Source organism: Bos indicus x Bos taurus, chromosome 3 (genome assembly GCF_003369695.1).
Source record: "Bos indicus x Bos taurus breed Angus x Brahman F1 hybrid chromosome 3, Bos_hybrid_MaternalHap_v2.0, whole genome shotgun sequence".
Lineage (NCBI taxonomy): Eukaryota > Metazoa > Chordata > Mammalia > Artiodactyla > Bovidae > Bos > Bos indicus x Bos taurus.
In genome coordinates, this window is record NC_040078.1 from 97,854,286 (window position 1) to 97,874,508 (window position 20,223).

General features: G+C 44.1%; 1 protein-coding gene across 3 annotated transcripts in view; it reads left to right on the top strand.

The window, feature by feature from the left end:
* AGBL4 (ATP/GTP binding protein like 4) overlaps nucleotides 1-13,608 on the top strand; it is a 1,469,133-nt gene extending 1,455,525 nt beyond the window's left edge. Inside the window, exon 14 of one of the 3 annotated variants that reach the window (XM_027537317.1) lies at nucleotides 13,438-13,608. In XM_027537317.1, coding sequence (XP_027393118.1) covers nucleotides 13,438-13,546 — 109 coding nt within the window. In that variant the 3' untranslated portion in view covers nucleotides 13,547-13,608. Of the gene's footprint in view, nucleotides 1-1,050; nucleotides 2,554-13,437 lie in introns of those variants that run through there. The other 2 variants (XM_027537316.1, XM_027537319.1) reach the window with 2 other exon arrangements.
* The last annotated feature ends 6,615 nt before the right edge of the window (nucleotides 13,609-20,223 follow it).

Here is a 20,223-nt window from a genome sequence, read left to right on the forward strand (position 1 = left end):
TATTATTTTGTGTAGTTACTTCACACCACTATGACCTCTACTAAACTGTAAGCAGCCTGAGGACAACATCAATGTCGGATTCACCTCTGTCACCTCCAGAGTCCATTGGGCCACACCTAGCATGTGGCGGCATGCCTTTGTAAGTTACAATAGGCAAAGGAAGACACTGGGTGTGTTTATTTGTAGTGTCTCATTTAACGTCACATCACCCTGAAACTGGAATATTTTGTCCTCATTTTGTAAACGAAGCTCAGAGAATTCAAGTAACTTGCTCAAGGTCGTACCTTTCACCTATAGCCAGCCTGAGAATTCAGTTCAGTTCTTTCTGGATTGGCCAGTCTTTCCACTGCATATAAATCGTAGTCCAATGCTTGAATGAATGGCACATCAATTTATTACTCAAAATGTAATAAATAAGGCCCCATATGAAGAAAAATGCAAACATAGATAAAACTTGGTTCCTGCCCACCAGGAGCAGAACAGAAAGTGAACAACTGTTGAAGAGAATGTTAAGGGTATTGCACTGGGTGCTGAGCACTGAGATACAGAGGTAAAGTAGACACATCTCTGCCTTTGGAGAGCTCCCGAGCTTGTAGGGGAGTCAGACCCACCATGAAATGCCATAATTAGGTTATGCTGAGAAATATAAAGGGACTCTGGAGCCCATGATGGTTATGAAGGGAGTGAAGCCCCTGGCTCTGCCAACCTATAGCTCGTCTATGTGTTCATCCGCAGCCCACCGTGAAATGGATAGAATGAGTTAGAATCAAGGTAGAAATGTGGAAGTATTATAACCTTAGGGCAGTTAGGTTTTCTCCAGAACCAGAATGATACAACCCATCCATTCATCCAAGAGTCATTCATTCAGTCATGCCTTGGGCTGGGTTGCTGAGATGTCTAGATGAGGCAGTCAAGGCCACTGCTCCTAGTCCAGTGGTGGATGCACGGCTCACAGTCCAGTGGGGGAGACAGACATACACACAGATGATTCCAATGCAGCGTGTATATGTGCTTCTTTCTTCTCTCTTTCTGTTATCTCCCCCTTTGCAGGAAAGGAAAACCCCCTTCCTACAAGCACTCACTCCTGCGGGGCCCGGCCAGCAACCACCCCAACGGCAAAGGGGACAAGAAGAGCTCAGTGAACCACAAAGACCCTTCAAACTCTTTTTAAGGATGTGGAATCCAGGGAGGTCTTGTGGTGGCATTTTCTGCTGGGCCATGAAATTAATCACCCTTTTCTATTTTCCAAGATAATGACTGTGAGAACATGTATAAGCTAGTGAAAGGGAAGGGGGGAAAAATGAGAAATTTCATCATCGATTTTCCTTTTTACTATTTGAAAATCAATTGTGAGCCTTCAGCTTAAGGCTCAGGAACAAAATAGGAGACTCAGACCAGATGAGTACAGATGCTAATTTCCACAACAGAGACCCTCACAGGAAGAGAAAACCCCCGTATCTCTTCTCTAGTCAGTGCTTTCCAGCCCCTTGACTGTTCTAAGTTGTGCAGTTACTATAGATACCTTTTAGACTAGGCCACGTTGTTTACTGTTTTAGAAATGCAGTGTCCATATTTGCTGACCCAAAACAATACCATCAACACATACAAAACAAAAGACAAATGCGCCTTTGGTAACAATGGGTCAGAATTTTTGAGCTCACAGTGGTCTTAGACATACAGTCACTTTATCTATGAGCTGCATGCTCCCTGACTCCCCTAAACCCCAGCATGCAACTCCAGAGAACTGCCCTAAGAGCTATGTCCCAATAGCTATGTCCCAATATGGCCTGGGTAGTTTCATTGAAACCTTAGCTCCTAAAACAAAAAGTATTAGCTGCACATTCCAGAAGGTCTCTCTCATGGTTAAGATCTCTAGATCCTAGGATCTGAGATCAAAACTGACCACTGAAGAAGAGGATATGAAAACTCTGCCATAGAGGGGAGGAGGCTGACTGTCAGGTACAGAAGATGCAAAAGACAAAAGAATGCACTCTGAGGCAGGTGGGGTTGATAAAGTAAAACAACAACCGTGGCAATTCCCAAGGCAGGGCAAGCTCACTTGCCCTGTGCATTTTTCTACAGAGTAAAGTGCCTTTGCATGATGAATGGGTCCAGGGGAGTTGGCTCACTTCCTGTCTGTGAAGCAGCAGGCTGAGTCACCATGACAGCCTGCTAATTAAAATGACCTCCCGGAAATGAGGATTAGAAGATAGGGAGAGGAAGGGAGGCTCCGGGGAGATAGGGCCTTTAGCACAAAGCTTCAGTTTAGCATTCTTTTGCTTTGGATTGGAGATTTTCAAAGTATGTTAAAAATTGAGAGCAAAGCTTATTCTCCCTTTGCTTATTGCTTTTCAGAAATGATTAAAAAAAGAAAAAACATATGTTAGCTGGGTACAAATGTTGTGTTGTATATACAGTTCTCCCCTGGGTTCTTGTTGCCCAGAGGAACACAAATAAAGTGCTTCCTGCAGCTTCTCTGTTCCTCTGAGCATTCTTGGCGCCTTCCCTCTAGGTCTCTCCCTCCCTCAAGAACCAGCAAGTTGACCCAATTTGATGTAACCCTCACTTTGCTGTCAGGGACTCTGTCATCAAGGTAAGGAAGGACAGTCAAGGCTTGACTTTCCAGCCGTTCCTGTGGCAGAATCCTGGGGAGTTTATTTGACTGCAGCCAGCTCAATGCAAATCAACACTGTGGCGGGCCTTTCAGAAACAAGAGCATCTCTTGAGATGGCATAAGGAGAGGCAGATTGCATAAAATCAGAGATAATAGACCAGATCTATTTTTCCCTGCCCAGATTGCTTTCATAAGGTGACCATATTTAGACCCCACTTTTTTTGGTGCTTAGGTCGTTCATTTTATAGATTTATACTGCATATTAAATTATGGCATAGCTTCCTAAGTGGTGCTAGTAGTAAAGAACCCGCCTGCCAATGCAAGAGACATAAGAGACACAAGTTCGATCCCTGGGTCAGGAAGATCCCCTGGAGGAGGGCATAGCAAACTACCCCAGAATTCTTGGCTGGAGAATCCCCATGGACAGAGGAGCCTGGGGGTGGGGGGTGGGGGGTGCTACAGTCCATAGAGTCACACAGAGTCAGACACGACTGAAGCAACTGAGTATACACTCACACATGTACTTTTCCAATTTACATTTTACTGGAAGTAAACTGATCTGATACCCATTTTACCAAATCTTCATTGACATAAAAAGTTAGCTATTTTCATCAACTTTTTATCAATAGGATATGTTCAGTTATGAAAATATAACTGCACTTCTGAAAAGCTGCATTGATTAATTGGACCATAGGTCTTAAAAGCTCAGGCATGCTACTGGTTTAAAAGAAAATTTTGGAGTCAGGCGACTCTGGATTCTAATTCTGCATTCAAACCTTTATTCTGTCTCTTAATATCTGTGTGATCTTGGGTAAGTTATTTAACCTCTCTGAATCTTAATTCCTATAACATGGTGATAGTTATGTCTACCTCATTACAGTAGGTATGTGGGTTTAATGGGATTTTATGGGGGATATTGGGGCTTCCCTGGTAGCTCAGTTGGTAAATAATCTGCCTGAAATGCAGGAGACCCCAATTCAATTCCCGGGTTGGGAAGATCCCCTGGAGGAGGGAATGGCAACCCACTCCAGTATTCTTGCCTGGAGAATCCCCATGGACAGAGGAGCCTGGCAGGCTACAGTCCATGGCTGCAAAGAGTAAGACATGACTGAGCAACTAAGCCCAGCACAGCACATGAGACACTTCAGCACAGCACATGGGTCATTCAATAAGTGATAGCTGTTAGTTGGATGTGACCAGGATGACAAGGTGTCTGCAAATCACTTCCCATTGGAAATGGATAAGGAAACAGGAGCTGTTTATCCATGAGATGAAAAATGAGAGGGAGGAGGTTAAGGAAAGCAACATCACAATATCTAAAAAGTTGAAAAAGTATCTTGGATATTCTTTTTGTCAGAAAAAAAAGCAAACTTGTTCTGTGTTGCCAAAGGGTAAGAACCAAATCCAGGGAAGTAGTCTTAGTAAGACAATTTCAGCTCAAAAGTGAGGAAAACCTTCTAGTGAATAGAGTTGTCAACCACTGGATGAGGTCCCTGAGAGACACAGAGTTCCCCATCACTAGAGGCATGCAAGCAGAATCTGAATGAACATCTGTCATGGAGGAACGACAGGGATTTTCTTCCTCTAAGGCATGCTGAATTAACAGTGGCATTACTTCCTACTCTATAACTGTGGAGAGAAATGATATAAGATGGGGGTTACATTCCTAATGCCAAACAATGGGGTTTACAGTATAATAAGTATCACTTAACACTAAACAAGTGATAGTAAACATCTCTAAATTACAGAATATGGACCCTGCTAACAGTTAGCAATCCTTAGGAGGGAAAAATACATGACTATAAAACTGTAGGACATGTTTGCAAAATGGGTGTCTGCTTCTCCACAGAAGTAGAGCAGGGAGGCCGAGTCTAAGGAACCAGGGGTTGCCAGTGGACTTCTTTGTGGCCTTAGCCTGCTCAGCAACTCCGTAGCTTTCTTGGACCAGGTTATACCTACGGTCCCAGGTTAAGAGGGGAAGAGTTTCAGCACTGAGGTTGAGGACAGCACCAACACAGAAAGACAGTGAACCACCCAGAAGCTACCAGCTCACTCAGCCCCAGAAGGGGGCGCTCTAACCTCTCTTGTCTGCCCACTTCCTTCTCAGGCTAGATCCACAGTGGGTAGAACCAGCTACAAAATTAGTGTACTGAGGAGGGTGAGACAACAATGCAGCGAGGAAGGGAGGAGAGTGGAGAGACACTCTGGGCCTCTGCCTGACTTTCATACAAATCTCCATAAACAGTGCCAGGCTTGCTCTGTATTAGTTCACAGGCCCAGAGGTCAGTCAGTTTATCTTCAGAAGCTGTGGCAGACAAGCCAGAGGCCACCCAGATTCTTTGTGCTGAGGTCCAGAGCAGAGGCTGAGTCACCTGCCTCTGGTGATATTTGCTTTACAGCATCAGCAATAGCAGGGAGCTTTCAGCTGGGAGCTTTCCCCATTGCCCCTGAATGGGGTGGGGAAGGTACAGGATGAGTTTGTGTCCTTTAACTGTAATTCAATGACACACTGGAGACCTACCTAAGAGGACCCAACTCCTCATTTTTCTAAGTAGTAAGTGCAGTGCCAACTTTGGAAGTCTGGAGTGATTAACATTTGTGGAGCATCAGTTCATACACCCACCAGATATTTATTGAACATTTACTGTGTGCCAAGCATTGTGCCAGATGCTTTTGCATAGATTGCCTCATTGGATACTCCCAGCAGCCCCTAGAGGTAAGTATCACTTTCTCGTTTCCCAGGTGAGAAAATTAAGAACCCCTAAAAGTAAAATACTTTCTTTAAAATTCATATAGCTACTGAGAACCTGGATTCAATCCCAGTTCTCTTCCTACTACTCTGCACAGGACCTTCTCCATTAGTTTCCAGGTAAAATCAGATCAAAACAGGAAAACAGGTGAAAGCAGATTAACAAGTAAATCATGGCCTCACTGAGAGGTAGGAGGGGATGGGAGAGAGGAATGGAGCATGGAAGTTTCCAGGCTGGGTGTGTGTGTGAGGATTTCAGGAAATTTTTAGCACCTACTGCTAGAACCCTGCCTTCTTCCCATCTCTCCTTCCCACACACCTGTGTGAGTCCCTGCTGGGCACTCCAACAGGGTAGGGTGTCATTTGTCACTTGACATGCAGAAGCTTCTAGGTCTTCCAGAATTCCTGGAAGCTCAGCAAGGTACAAGGCCCTTCCAGGCACCCTCTGGGTTACTGACCCCAGGCAGATAATCTAGTTCAAGTTTTGTATCACCCTTTTCCTCTGGAGTATGTAAGCTGAGCCCACTGTGTCCTCAATCATTGTCCAGAAATTTCCTCTGAGTCCTACCTCCTGAGCCATTTAAGGGCATTGAGATTAGAGATTCTTTCCCTCATGGCTCAGCTCAGCCAATGGGGCACCAGGGTAGACAGAATAGGGGAGGTATTATAACATAATATGGACAGCCTTGGTTGAAAAAGTCAGATAGACTGAAATGTGAATCCTAGTTCTTCCGTTATCTAGCTGAATGGCTTTGGGCAAATAATTTAACCTCTTTAAGTTCCAGGATCCACATTTGTAAAACAGAAATTGTAATACCTACATCCCAGTTATTGGGAGGATTAAATATAATAACACCTATGTACAACACAGCACCTCTAGTTAATATTGTGAAAGTGAAAGTGAAGTTGCTCAGTCGTGTCTGACTCTTTGTGACCCCATGGACTGTAGCCTCCCAGGCTACTTCGTCCATGGGATTTTCCAGGCAAGAGTGCTGGAGTGGGTTGTCATTTCCTTCTCCAGAGGATCTTCCCGACCCAGGGATTGAACCTGGGTCTCCCGCATTGTAGGCAGACGCTTTACCATCTGAGCCACCAGGGAAGTTAATATTGTAGGAGGTAGTTAATTTATTAGGAGGGTAGATCTCATGTTCAGTTCAGTTCAGTTCAGTTCAGTTGTTCAGTCATATCCGACTCTGCGACTCCATATACTGCAGCACACCAGGCTTCCCTGTCCATCACCAACTTGCAGAGCTTGCACAAACTCACATCCATCGAGTCGGTGATGCCATCCAACCATCTCATTCTCTGCCGTCCCCTTCTCCTCCTGCCCTCAATCTTTCCCAGCATCAGGGTCTTTTCTAATGAGTCAGCTCTTCGCATCAGGTGGCCAAAGTATTGGAGCTTCAGCATCAGTCCTTCCAAAGAATATTCAGGATTTCCTTTGGGATTGACTGGTTTGATCGCCTTGCAGTCCAAGGGACTCTTAAGAGTCTTCTCCAACACCACAGTTCAAAAGCATCAATTCTTCAGCACTCATCTTTCTTTATGGTCCAACTCTCACATCTATACATGACCACTGGAAAAACCATAGCTTTGATTAGATGGACCTTTATCAGCAAGTAACGTCTCTACTTTTTAATATGCTGTCTAGGTTGGTCATAGCTTTTCTTCCAAGGAGCAAGCGTCTTTTAATTTCATGGCTGCAGTCACCACCTGCAGTGATTTTGGAGACCAAGGAAATAAAATTTCTCACTGTTTCCATTGTTTCCCCATCTATTTGCCATGAAGTAATAGGACCAGATGCCATGATATCCAGTTTTTGAATGTTGCATTTTAAGCCAGTTTTTTCAGTCTCCTCTTTCACTTTCACCAGAGGCTCTTTTGTTCCTCTTCACTTTCTGCCATAAGGGTGATCTCATGTTAAGTCTTCTTATAACAACAACAACAAAACAAACAAAAGACCCAAAAAGAGGCACATGAAATGTTTGGAGGTGATGGATATGTTTGTTACCTTGACTGTGATGATGGGCTCACAAGTTTCTGACCTATTCCAAACTTGTCAAATGGTAAACATTAAATATATATAGGTCTTTGTATATCAATTATACTTCAATAAACCTGTCTTCAAAATACAGTAACACCTATAAAATACTTGGCATAAAGTAGAACTCTCTCCCCAACCCACCACCTTTAACTTGCTAGGATCAGAAACCCTTTGCTTGAAGCCAAAGCTTTTCTTACTTCCAAATGAGGTACAGACAGAAGTACAAACCCTCCCTGAAGACAGGAATGAGAAAAGTACCTGGAAGAAAAACAGCCACACTGAGGGATCAGTGTATTTGTAAGTTTGGGCTCAGAACAAGTGGGAAAACAGGGCTGGACGCAATGTTCTCCCAACTAACTTGAGGCAGAACCAACAAGACTAAAAAGCAAGGGGTGGGGGGGCGGGGGGTATAGGTTCTGTAAGATACCATGTTTTATTAAAATAACTAACAAATCTTAGCAGGATTTATAAGAACCTCTTTCTATGCTATTTTTGATTGGTGTACAGTGTCCCTGTTAGCTCAGTTGGTAAAGAATCCACCTGCAACACAGGAGACCCTGGTTCGATTCCTGGGTTGGGAAGATCCCCTGGAGAAGGGATAGGCTACCCACTCCAGTATACTTGGTCTTCCCTTGTGGCTCAGCTGCTAAACAATCCGCCTGCAATGTGGGAGACCTGAGTTCAATCCCTGGGTTGGGAATATCCCCTGGAGAAGGAAAAGGCTACCAGCTCCAGTATTCTGTCCTGGAGAATTCCGTCGACTACAGTCCATGGGGTTGCAAAGAGTTGGACAGGACTGAACAACTTTCACTCTCACTTTCTTTCACAGTGTCTCCAGGGTGTTCCCTGTGAAGTTATCATACCAATACGCTCTGCCAGCTAAAACTCAAGAGTTCCCTGAAGCACACTCACCTCTATTAACTCTACCTGCTCTCATCAAACTCAGCGTGCATGCTGGACAGGGCTTATTTTTCCCCATTTTGTAGAAAGAAGAAACTGGTATTCGTGTAATTAAGGCCTTTGCCCATAGTCCACAGCTCATAAGTAATTCGTACAGGAATTGGGTACACACTCAGCTCAGCCATGTCCCACTGCCTCTCTGCTCAACCCCAAACCTCAGCACTAAGCCTGACCAATTCATGAAGTCATTTCTATGACACTTGTTTTAATTCTTTCATGTTTAAAATTCACTTTCCTCCTAAGACCTCAAGTTTATTTTGGGCCCGCATCTCAGTCTTGAAGCCAGATCTGCTTCTCACCTCGGCACCAGCTGTCTTGGTTAGTGTCCTATTTTCCTGCCTGGAAACTTTGCCATTGTCTTAACTCCCGTCCCTTCTTCCCTGTACAAAGCCAATCAGTCATCAAGGCTCATTGCTTCTGCCTCCATGATGCATCTGCCTTCCAGCAGTATGATGGAGTGACTTAGGAGTCAGATAGTCCTGAATTTTTCCTGTCAACCTCACTCCTTGCTATTTTTGCCTTGTGAATCATTTAAAGCAGAGTTTACTTACCTTGTCTTTAATATGGGAAATAATACTTATTGGCAGGATTGTCATCCATTTTCCTTCCTTTCCCTTTTCCATACTTTTCCTCCTCTTTACTCCCACCACCGTATCCTGCCTGGGTTGCTGGAACAGTCCCTCGTTGACCTCCCCACCTTCTGATACTCTCTTGCTAATCAATTCTCGCTCTCTCAAAGTAAGCATCTACAATCTCTATGAAACATAACCCCATGTTTATGGCAACTCTTTCCAAACAATTATCCAAGCCAAGAGCTTGGATATCATCCCACTTCTGTGTCTTTCTCACCTCCCTGCTGGTCAGGTGCCGCATCCTGCTGATTCTGCCTGCTTGGTGCCTCTCATATCTGTCTAGCTGCACCAGGTCTTTGCTGCAGCATGCAGGATCTTTAGTTGCAGCACGTGGGATCTAGTTCTCCAACCAGGAATCAAACCTGGGCCCCCTGCATTGGGAGTGTGGAGTATCAGACCACCAGGGAAGTTCCTCCACTCTTCTTAACTAAAGTAAATCCTTCCCATCATTCAAGACTTATCCCACCTCCATGACATCTTCCCCAATCACAGAACTGTAATGAATTGCTTCCTCTTCTTGTGTCTCCCAGCTCTTTGTTGATTTATCTATTTATCAATTACTTCACTGAGATAATAGTCACCTCCTTCATTATCATCTAATTTCTGAGAACAGAGACTAGGTTTTATTCATCTCCATTCCTCTCATATCACCTAACACAGCTACAGACATGCCAGAGGCACTCAGTTAATATAGCAGAATGAAAGAATGAATAAATCTTGAATTCAAAATCTCATTCTGAACTTATTTTAATAACTGGATCCTAATTACAGATCTGTCTTCCCAAAGTACTGACCTCTCTGAGACATTCCACTGCTCAGATTTCATCCGTGGCTCCCCTTACCTACAGAACTAAATTCCAGCTCCGTGTGAAAGGCAAAGTCCTGGATGGTCTCCAAGGCCCCACTCTCAAAATCTGTCTCAATGGACGAGATGGATTTACTTCGTCTCCAGTCTTTTCTTGAAGACCAAATTTATTTCTAGAGCCCAAGGCAATTTGATCACTTTTCCTGTAACAATAAAAACAACTATTATTGCTGCTGCTGTGGCTACTGCTACGAGGGCTGCTGCTGCTACCACTACTTCTGCTACTGCTATTGCTGCTGCTGCTGCTGCTGCTGTTCTGCCCTGGCCAAGTGCCTACTCAGCTCCAGGGTCCTGCGCTCCGGGTTGCTTTGTCTTATATGATCTCCTATAATCCTCACAACAGCCCTATGAAGCAGTTGTTGTTCCCTGAGAAAGAAAGAGAAGCTTGGAGAGTCTAAGTAACCTGTCTGAAGTCACCCGGCTCCTAAGTGGAAGAGCCCGGCTGTCACCAGGTTCCAGTGCTGTGTTCCTTCCACTTTCCCCTCTGTCTTTACATGTTCAGTCCTGAGACTGACAAAATGATACATATTTAATGCTGGTTATAAAAAGCCTCTGCCCCAGGGAACTCGCTACTTCATCTTTGTTCCTGTGCACGACCTCATTTTGCCTCATTCCCCTGAGCCTGGCTCTAGGCATTTTCTCTGCAGCCGGATGTTGGTGCCCACACATCCTCCACGCCTGAGTCTCTGCCTTTGAAATGACTGCTGAGAAATGACTGTCTTACAGGCAGAGCCGGTGCTCCCCTCAGAGTTCTAACAGGCAGAGTTCATGCTACCCTCGGAGTTCTAAGGACAAGAGAGAGATTTTGCCAGGAGATCAGGATAGAGCAATGCAGCAGCTGCTGCTGCTGCTAAGTTGCTTCAGTCGTGTCCGACTCTGTGCAACCCCATAGACAGCAGCCCACCAGGCTCCTCTCCCTTGCTTGGGATTCTCCAAGCAAGAACACTGGAGTGGGTTGCCATTTCCTTCTCCAGTGCATGAAAGTGAAATGTGAAAGTGAAGTCGCAGAGGTGGCCTCTATTAACCCACCCCTCGCCCTACGCTTGCATTAAAAAGCAGATTTCCTCTTCCTTCACCCCAAACCACTTCCTGCCCCCAGGATTCAAATCATAAAGGGAGAAGGATTATAAACTGTAGCCACTGGGATGGAGAGTTCTGCTTCCAGCTCTGATACTGCCTGGATGGGTGACATTTTTTTTTTTAAGCCTCTTTCCCTGTCTGGAGTTATCCCAGAGCTTCATCTGGTTTCTGGTTCTTACTCCTTGAAATAGGTACATAATCCCCGACCAACCCACTCTCAAGAGTATTGTGAGGATCCAGACATAGAATGATTGGGAAAGTATCAGATCAGATCAGATCAGATCAGTCGCTCCCCTACTTGGTCCATTCCTTGCCTTTGACATAGATTGTCCTGTCATTAATTCATCCAACAAAACTTATTAAACATCTGTGTTTGCCAAGCACTTCTCATTCCTTTCTGCTGACTTGATTTTTACCTGTCTTTCAAGACCCCTCCTTGAGGAAGTCTTCCCTCACCTCCCAGCCCTCAGGGGTAACTCATCTACTGAGCTTCTTGAGAACCATTGTCTGAACCTTTCACTTGGCCCTTGTCAGTGGCTTTGGCATTTCATTTCTGTGTATCAGCTTTATCCTCCCCACTCTATTTTTCTTTGTTCTTGGGGTGAGATGATTAGAGATGGAAAAACTGACTCACTCATTGCTCAGGTCCCAGGACAAGGCCCAGCAGAGAGTAAATACTCACTGAGAATTGGCAGGTATCGCTGCTGCTGCTACTGCTGTTGTTGCTGATGAGGATGACAGTGATGAGCATGGAGATGAGATGCCTGCCCTGAACAGAATGTTTCTGTGAAGCTAATGCCGCTCTGTTTCTCCATCTATCCCTCCCTCTAGAAGTTCATAAATAAGGGTAGCCCCTTAAACTTCTGGGAAAAGTAGAGCAAACTTGGCTTACAGGTCCATATATAAAGGTGTCAAACTTTAAACCTAAGAGTATTCATGACAGGGAGAAAAAGAAAGGAGAGGGATGGGGAGAGGCTGAGAGAGATGGAAAAAAAGTGACTGTGATAGATGTAAAATGTGTGTGTGCTGGTATACTTGCATTGTGTGTGAGACTTTTATGAGTAATCTCTATATCTGGGTGTGAAAATGCATGTTTGTGTAGTTGTAAATGTGTGTGTGTGTGTGCATTACTGAGTATTCAGTTACAGATCATTGTCAATTCTACGCACATTTTTCTGTCACCTCCCAGTCCGAGGCCTGGATTAAGTTTCTGTTTAAAATTCTATCTAATCTCTTGACATTTCATCCATATTAATGGGTCACCCCCTTTGCCCAGCCTCCCTGAGACTGTGCCCAAAGGATGTCAGGGTCACCTCTCCTCCTTCCTATTCCCAGGGAAGGCTCATAGGGATTCCAGCCAGATCAGCCTCTTGGGGTAGGAAGCGCGCCAAGAACCCCTTTCCCTCACGTGGTCAGCAGATGGCCTGGCGTTGACAGCTCTTTCCTGTATGTTGGTCTTCTTGTGCTCCCGCATGGTTTTCTCTTTCTCCTTCTTCAGGCCAGCCTCGACCTAAGGTAGGAAACACAGCTGTGGCGTGGTGTTGGGAATGGAGAGACTGCTCTCCTTAACACCCCAATACCCCTTCAAGCTGCTCCTGGAGAAATGAGTGGTTCAGAGCCATGATTCCAGAGTGTTCTCTTCTGTTCAATTTCAGAGGCACTTGCTCAGGGCCTGCTGTAAACCAGGCTGAGTCCTGAGCCATGTTTGGAAGTGGAGAGCGCTGTGAATAAACGCAGAGCAGAGCAGCTGCATGGGCCCTGAGACTTCGGCTTTGCTGGGGATTTTCAAATGTTAAGCCTTGTTCCTTGTGCATGCCTGAATTCATTCTTTAGCATGTTTAGAATCCATTCATTCATTCATTCATCCTCAAGGAGGACATGTGGTTATTAGAAAAAGTGCCAAGTCAGAAGCCTGGATTTAAGCCTGATTCAGCTGCTGTCATCTTCCCTCTGAACCTCAATCTCCTCTGCAGATCGGAATTAAGAATGAGTGTTCTGTTTACTCCATGGATTACTTAAGGAACTTCAGGGGAAATGGACCCAGTGGGGAAAAGGAACCAACATTCTCCACGTGTGTCCATTCTACAGCCACACAAGGGGAGGGGGTGAAAGCAAGGGATAGGGACCTCAAAATGATCCATTAGAAAGAGCCTGAACTGGAAGCAAAAATATTCAGAATCAAATCCCAGTCTACTAGCACTCATGCAACGTTAGAAAAGGCAGTCTCCCTCTCCCAACCTCAGCCCGCACATCTATAAAATGAGCCTGTTGTAGTGATCATTAAAGGCTTCTATAATTCTGCCAGCTGGGGAGTTCTAGGACCCCTCCAACCCAACTGCCCACCCTTGAAAGAGGATCTCACGCCAGCCTTGAAGATCATGCCAGGTTTCTAGAGCAATGCTTGGGCAAGATGTATGGGTAGTAAAGACCCACACTTGGCTCAGCAACACTGGTGGTGATGCGGGCCTCCCAAAGATTCTTTCTGTCCCTCAGACCTGGTGCTGAACCAGAGGCCTCCGGAGAGATGAGACCAGCGGGCGACACGGCGAGCCTTGCCTACAGAAGGTGCAGTGCTGCGGACCTAATTAACATCACCGTGTAATAGATACCGTGGAGCATGTTTGAGCTGCCAGAGAGAATAAATAAAGCAATGTTTTATCTTAAGTGTTGGTTAATGGTGAGTAACAAATGGACTTGTGCTTTATTTCCTGTACTTCACTGCACAGCCCTGCTAGGGCCACCATAGACCCTGAGGAAGCACACCCAGATTTCAAGAGCATGCATTATAAATTGCTTGCCAAGCAACTGGAGAAGTGGGACCCTTATTGGATGCTGTAATAGACTCATGAAGAGAGGGGCACACAGGACAATGGGCTCTGGTGTCTGACTGACCCAGCTGAGATCTAGCTCTGCCACTGTATGACCTTGAGCCACCTCTATGAACCAGAGGTTCCTCAATTATAAAATGGGATTAATTAGTGCCTAAGCCACAAGGAGTTTGTGAAAATTAAGTGACACGATATAAATAAAGTCCCTAGCAAATGAAAGTGTTCCTTCGAGGGTAACTTATTATTAGTTACATCCACATTACTCTTAGGCTCAATATTTCCAAGATAATGAGTCAAGCCAACAGGGTGGAACACACATAGGAAGCTATGGACTTTCATCACAAATGGATACTGAGGTGACAGGGTCTTCTTTCATCAAAGCAGGTGGTCGTTCATCCACCTCCTTCCTTCATCAAAGAAGGGGTCATTCATTCACCTCCAGCATCCTTCTCTCCTCTCATTATAATACCATCAGTCTTCCTTCCTTCTTTCCTTTCTTTCTCTCTCTCCCTCTTTCTTTTGTCTTCCCTCCATTCCTCCTTTCCTTCTTTCCTTCCTTCCTTCCATTCATAATGCCTGCCATGGTATCTTAGTTTGGGTTTTTTCAAAAGCAGGGACTGGAACAAGAAACTCAGAGCAAGCAGCTTAATCTCCAAGTGATACCTGGAAGCAGAGATAAGGGAGAGGCAAAAGTGACACAGGACAGGGAGAAAACCCAGTAAATGGTGTGTTAATGAGCTAATTATCACTGAGGGGAAAGGTCAATCCCTCCAGAAACTTTCTTGGAACTGGCGCAAAAACTCTCCCCAGAGTTGTCTCCCCAGAAGACAGGGAGACAGCTGAGGGTTGCCTCCTTGGGTATAAATTCCCCTTCACTTGCTGTCTTGCTCTGCAAGGCTGATTCCCGACATAGCCCCAGTCCAGTTCCAAATGCCTGAAACTGTCCACCATAGCTGTGCTGAAATCAGAGGAGTTGAGGAGATGCAAGGCAGGCAGCGCAAGCACATGCTAGACCTGGGCACAGGAGGCTCAAGTGAGGCATGAGTGCCTTGTCTTTGCTATCCCATGACTGTCAAGTTTGGGGGGGACAGTGCCTGAGTCAACTCTTTATTCCAAGAATCTAGCAAGTGATCACATAGCATTGCATATCCAGTGGTTATATGCTGAGTGAAAGGCTGGAAAGATGGATGGAAGACTGTCTTTCTACTTCTTAAGAATAATTTCTACCTACAATGTGGGAAGTAAATGGAGGGTGGGGGAAGTTGGATGTAGATAGAGTTTGATGTATAGGGATGATCAACATGGGGCATGGACAGGTAGATCAAGGAGTCCTCAGAAGAAATGAATCTAGAGCTGGGTCAAGCTGCATCAAATGTGCTATTGATGCTGGGCCTGTTGACGAAGTTGCCTCAACTTGATACTCCAGCTTGGAATTCACACCACTAATGGTAGCCAGAAGAGTGACTGAAATAAAATTATGAAGGATCATCTCAGGGCAGGATCAAAGGAGGGAGAGACTTGGCAGGCGGAGGGGCAGTAACCTGAAGCTTGGGCTCAAAGGACCTCAGCTTCAGACACTCCTTAAGCCTTTGCACAGCCCTGCTCTTGCTTGTCGACTCTGATATTGCATGAAAACTGAATTTTCTTTTAATAATTAATGCATTTGAGGAAAAAGGAAAATAAAAACAAAATGTTTACTATACATTTTGAAGGTATCTTTATTATTATTTTTTTCATCTATTTATTTATTTTTGGCTGTGCTGGATCTTCGTAGCTGCATGGGCTTTTCTCTGGTTGTGCTGAGCACTAGCAGGGGCTACTTTACAGTTGCTGTGCTCAGGCTTCTCATTGAAGTAGCTTCTCCTGTTTCAGAGCACAGACTTCTGGACACTTGGGCTTCAGTGGTTGCGGCTCTCAGATTCTAGAGTCCAGGCTCAATAGTTGTGGCACAAGGGCCCAGCCGCTCCACTGCACGTGGGATCTTCCCAGATCAGGGATCAAACCCGTGTCTCCTGCATTTGCAGGTGGATTCTTCACCACTGAGCCACCAGGGAAACCCTTTGTATCTTATAGTTGAAATCTTAATCAATTTCTATAAGTAATGTTTCCTTTTTCATGATTAAAAACATCATACATTTGACGTTTTAAAAATAGGAAAAGACATAAAGAAAATAACTTACCACCATCAAAAGATAACTCCGTGTATTTTAACTATATTTAACAGCTTTTCATAATTTTATATTAATAGTTTCAGACCTCTCCCCCCACTGAGCTCCCCTGCTAGATGTGTAATATGTAGTTTTCATGTACAGTTCTCTGTGTCATCAGATATTCATCGAAAATAATTTTTGCTGATTATGTGATATTCTATCATCCTGCTGTTTTTCAGTCACTAAGTCATGTCTGAGCCTTTGTGACCCTATGGGCTGCAGCACTCCAGGCCTCCCTGTCCCTCACTATCTCCTGGAGCTTGCCCAAGTTCGTGTCCATTCTATCATACAGATAAACCTAATATATTTACCCATTCCTTCTTGTTAGACATTTAGGTTATTTCCCCCTTTTTTTTTTAATGTTAAAATTTTGCTGTTAGAAACAGAAACATACAAAACCCTTCATTTGCAATGTGTCCTTTAAACTTTGCTACAGACCTTTGAGGTGAGTACTATATAGATTCCTTCTTTTACAGATTAGGAAACTGAGGATCTGAGCAGAGTTAAATGATTTTTCAAAGGTCACTTAGTTCAGGTTATCCCCAAACAGACCCTGGGGTAAGGACTCAAGTACAAGGGATTTATGTAAGAAGGAGGTCTCAAGAAAAAACAGTAAGGAAATGGGAAAATGAGATGATGAGAGTAGGCAGCCAACGAAATGTTCATTAGCAAGCCAGCTGCCACTGCAGATAACCAGAACCTACCTCCGCTGGGGAAACTTGGGGAGATAGTGTACTCACATCTCAGGATTATCACACTCCTGGGATGAGAGAGATGGGTATTTTTCACAAACTCCAGTCAGCCTTGGTTAAGGCTGTTCCCAATGAGTCTAAATTCCCTGTCATTTCTAGACGGCTGCGGCTGGGCCAAAGCAGTCTCTAGTGGCCATATAAATACAGCTGCTGGCAGTCAGAAGCTGGGCAGTGTTCCAAATGATGAGGGCAAGGGGGTAAGAGTGAGTGCTGGCCAGGGCCACTACAGTCAGTCACATAGCTAGCTTCAGAGCTGGGACTGGAACACAGATGTACCGGGGTCCAGAGCCCATGCTTTTAATGACCTGACTTTGCAGATTCACAGAAACTCCCTGTGACCTTGGGCAAGTCACTTCATCTCTCTGAGATCCAGGATCTGATGAGGATAATAATGCTGTCTGCCACGTCTGACTCAGGGCACTGTCAGGAGATGACGGCATGGATATGTCAGCATTTTGCTTATCAGCAAGGCCAAGGTTGGTTCAACATTACTGATCATTCCCATTAGGGGGGTAGGAATCACTTCAGGCAGACATTCAGTGCTCTCCTGATGATAGCTAATTAAAGGAAATTAATAGAAGATGGGCTGGTTCCCTGAGTTTATTAGCTGAGTAGTTTTCTAGATTCATTACATAGAATGCAATGTACACACAGCTTATTGAAATACAGTGTAAGTCCTTGATGAACTCTGGAGCATTCCATTTTTCTGGTAAGAGGGAGATGAATACACAATTGCTTATCTCTGTGCACTGACAATCTCCAGGTCTGAATTCTCCCAGGAGGAAGTTTAATTGCTCTGTAAGCTTCAAATTCAAGGGCTCCTCAATGCTAAGCTCCTGACGAGCTGCATTAAAGTAAAAATGACAAAGATGCCAGTTGACACATTTATTAAATATGTCGATCCTAAAGGGGCCGATGTGGGCTGCTCATACCAAGGAGGTTATCAACAGGAAGTCAATATTTCTGCATCCCTTCCCCACAACTGAAGTTCACATTTCAGGGTAAGGTCAAGACACACTGGAGATTGAACCCTGGTCTTGCTGACTTCAAAATCCTTGTTTTTCCTCTAAAATCTGGCCTCCACTATATTCTCTCCTGTCAAAGACATTTACCACTTCACCAACTACTGCAAAGCAAATGTGAATTCGTTGTACAGAACTATTCCTATGTGACAGTCATCTTCACCAAGACTCCTACACCCGGGCCCCACCCCAGTCCAGGTCTGCGGAAGCATTTGGCCAGATTGTTTCGGTAATGTGGAACATGAGTTAACATTTCAAATCTTTGGGTTTGAAAAACTACCATGTTGACTGACTTCTAGGCACTATGGCTGTAATTCAAGTAACTTTCATCAGGTGAGTAATGGTGCCAGTGCTTCCAACACCTACTACCACTAATGCCAGGAGATTCACATGCGTTCTCAATGCTCCCAATAACCCTGAGAGGAAAGTATACAGTCCCCACTTTGTAGATGAGGAGTTGGAGGCACGAAGAGTAACATAACCAGGGCCACATCACTAGTGAGCGGTGGAGGGAGGAGTCACACACACTTAAGTCCGGCTTCAAAGCCCAAGCACTTTGACACCATGATACCACCTCCAACCATCTAGGTGTTCCCCAGCCTCAAAATGCAGCTTTCAAACCCTTGAATTTTGTCAGTAACTCCAGATCCTCATCTCTAGCCTAACACCATCCCAAAATTTATACTTGAAAACTTCGCCACAAAAACACTCCAAGCCAGGATGGTTTTGCTGATGAATTCTATCAAATAATACCAATTCTCTACCAACTCTTCCAGAAAACAGAAGGGGAGGCAATAGTTCCCACTGTATAAATTCAATTTCTTTAATAGGTATAAAACTATCTGAGGGGGATACCTGTAAGCAGCAACTAAGGGAGAGGATAGCTAGTTTAATGTAATAACCCTAAATCCAAAAGAATATGGCACGTTTGAGAAACAGGATCAAGGCCAATAACCTGGAGCATAGAAGACAAGGAGGCAGGTGGGGAGGATGTGCTGTGGGTCCACATCATGTGGGGTCATGGCTGCCAAGCTAGGATGTGCTGTGGGTTCACATCATGTGGGGTCATGGCTGCCAAGCTAAGATGTGCAAGTTTCAACTGACCCATTTTTAAGGTTTTTTGACCTAAGCCTGATGTGAAACAAGAGAAGGGTTCTTATTTGATCTTGATTGATGTTTATAAGGGTGTCTATCTTAAAATAACCCATTAAGTTACTCTTTGTTTTGTGTGATTTTCTATATTTACATTTTATTTTATGATAAAAAGGCTTTTTTTTTCTTTTTAAATTAACAATTATTGGATTACAGTTGATTTACAATGTTCTGTTAGTTTCTGCTGCACAGCAAAGTGAATCAGTTATACATATATCCCTTCTTTTGGATTCTTTGCCCATATATGTCACTACATAGTATTGAGGAGAGTTCCCCGTGCTATACTGCTAAGTCACTTCAGTCGTGTCCGACTCTCTGTGACTCCACAGACAGCAGCCCACCAGGCTCCCCCGTCCCTGGGATTCTCCAGTCAAGAACACTGGAGTGGCTTGCCATTTCCTTCTCCAGTGTGTGAAAGTGAAAAGTGAAAGTGAAGTCGCTCAGTCGTGTCCGACTCTTAGCGATACACACTACTATATATAAAATAGATAATTAATAAGGAGCACTACACAGTAGATCCTTATTATCTATTTTATATATAGTAGTGTGTATATGCCAATCCCAGTCCCCCAATTTATCCCCCACTCCTTTCCCCCTTGGTAACCATAAGTTTTGTTTTCTATATATGTGACTCTATTTCTATTTTGTAAATAAGTTAATTTGTTTTCATTTTAGATTCCACATATAAGCAATATTACATAGTATTTGTCTTTATCTGACTTCACTCAGTATGACAACCTCTAGGTCAATCCATGTCTCTGGGAATGGCATTATTTTGTTCTTTATTATGGCTCAGTAATATTTCATTGTATAAATGTATCACATCTTCTTTATTCATTCATCCATTGATGGACATTTAGGTTGCTTTCATGTCCTGACTGTTGTAAATAGTGCTGCAATGAACATTGGGGTACATGAGAATCCATTAACCTATTCTTTGCTTCATGTGATTTATAAATCTGCGTTTTATTTTCTGATAAAAAGGTTTTTTAAGCCACTGTGAAGAAAGTGATTTGAGTGGGAGAAGATACTTATACACACATAACGAACAAAGGAGTATATCCCAAACACAATACAGGAGTCCTGAAAATGCATTGCAAAATGACAATCACCTGTGTCAGGAAACAGCTGGAAAAATATTGCAAATTTGTGGAAAGCCTTATAATTAGACAATTTACAAAGTTGAGAGTGGCGTGTAGGGATGTCACAAGAGTAGTCCTCCAAGTCTAAAAGGACAAGGAGAAGTAATGGTCCCTAGAACTCAGAAACAGAAAGAACTATTGGAGAGAGCTGCCTGCCAGGAGCTGTGATGGTG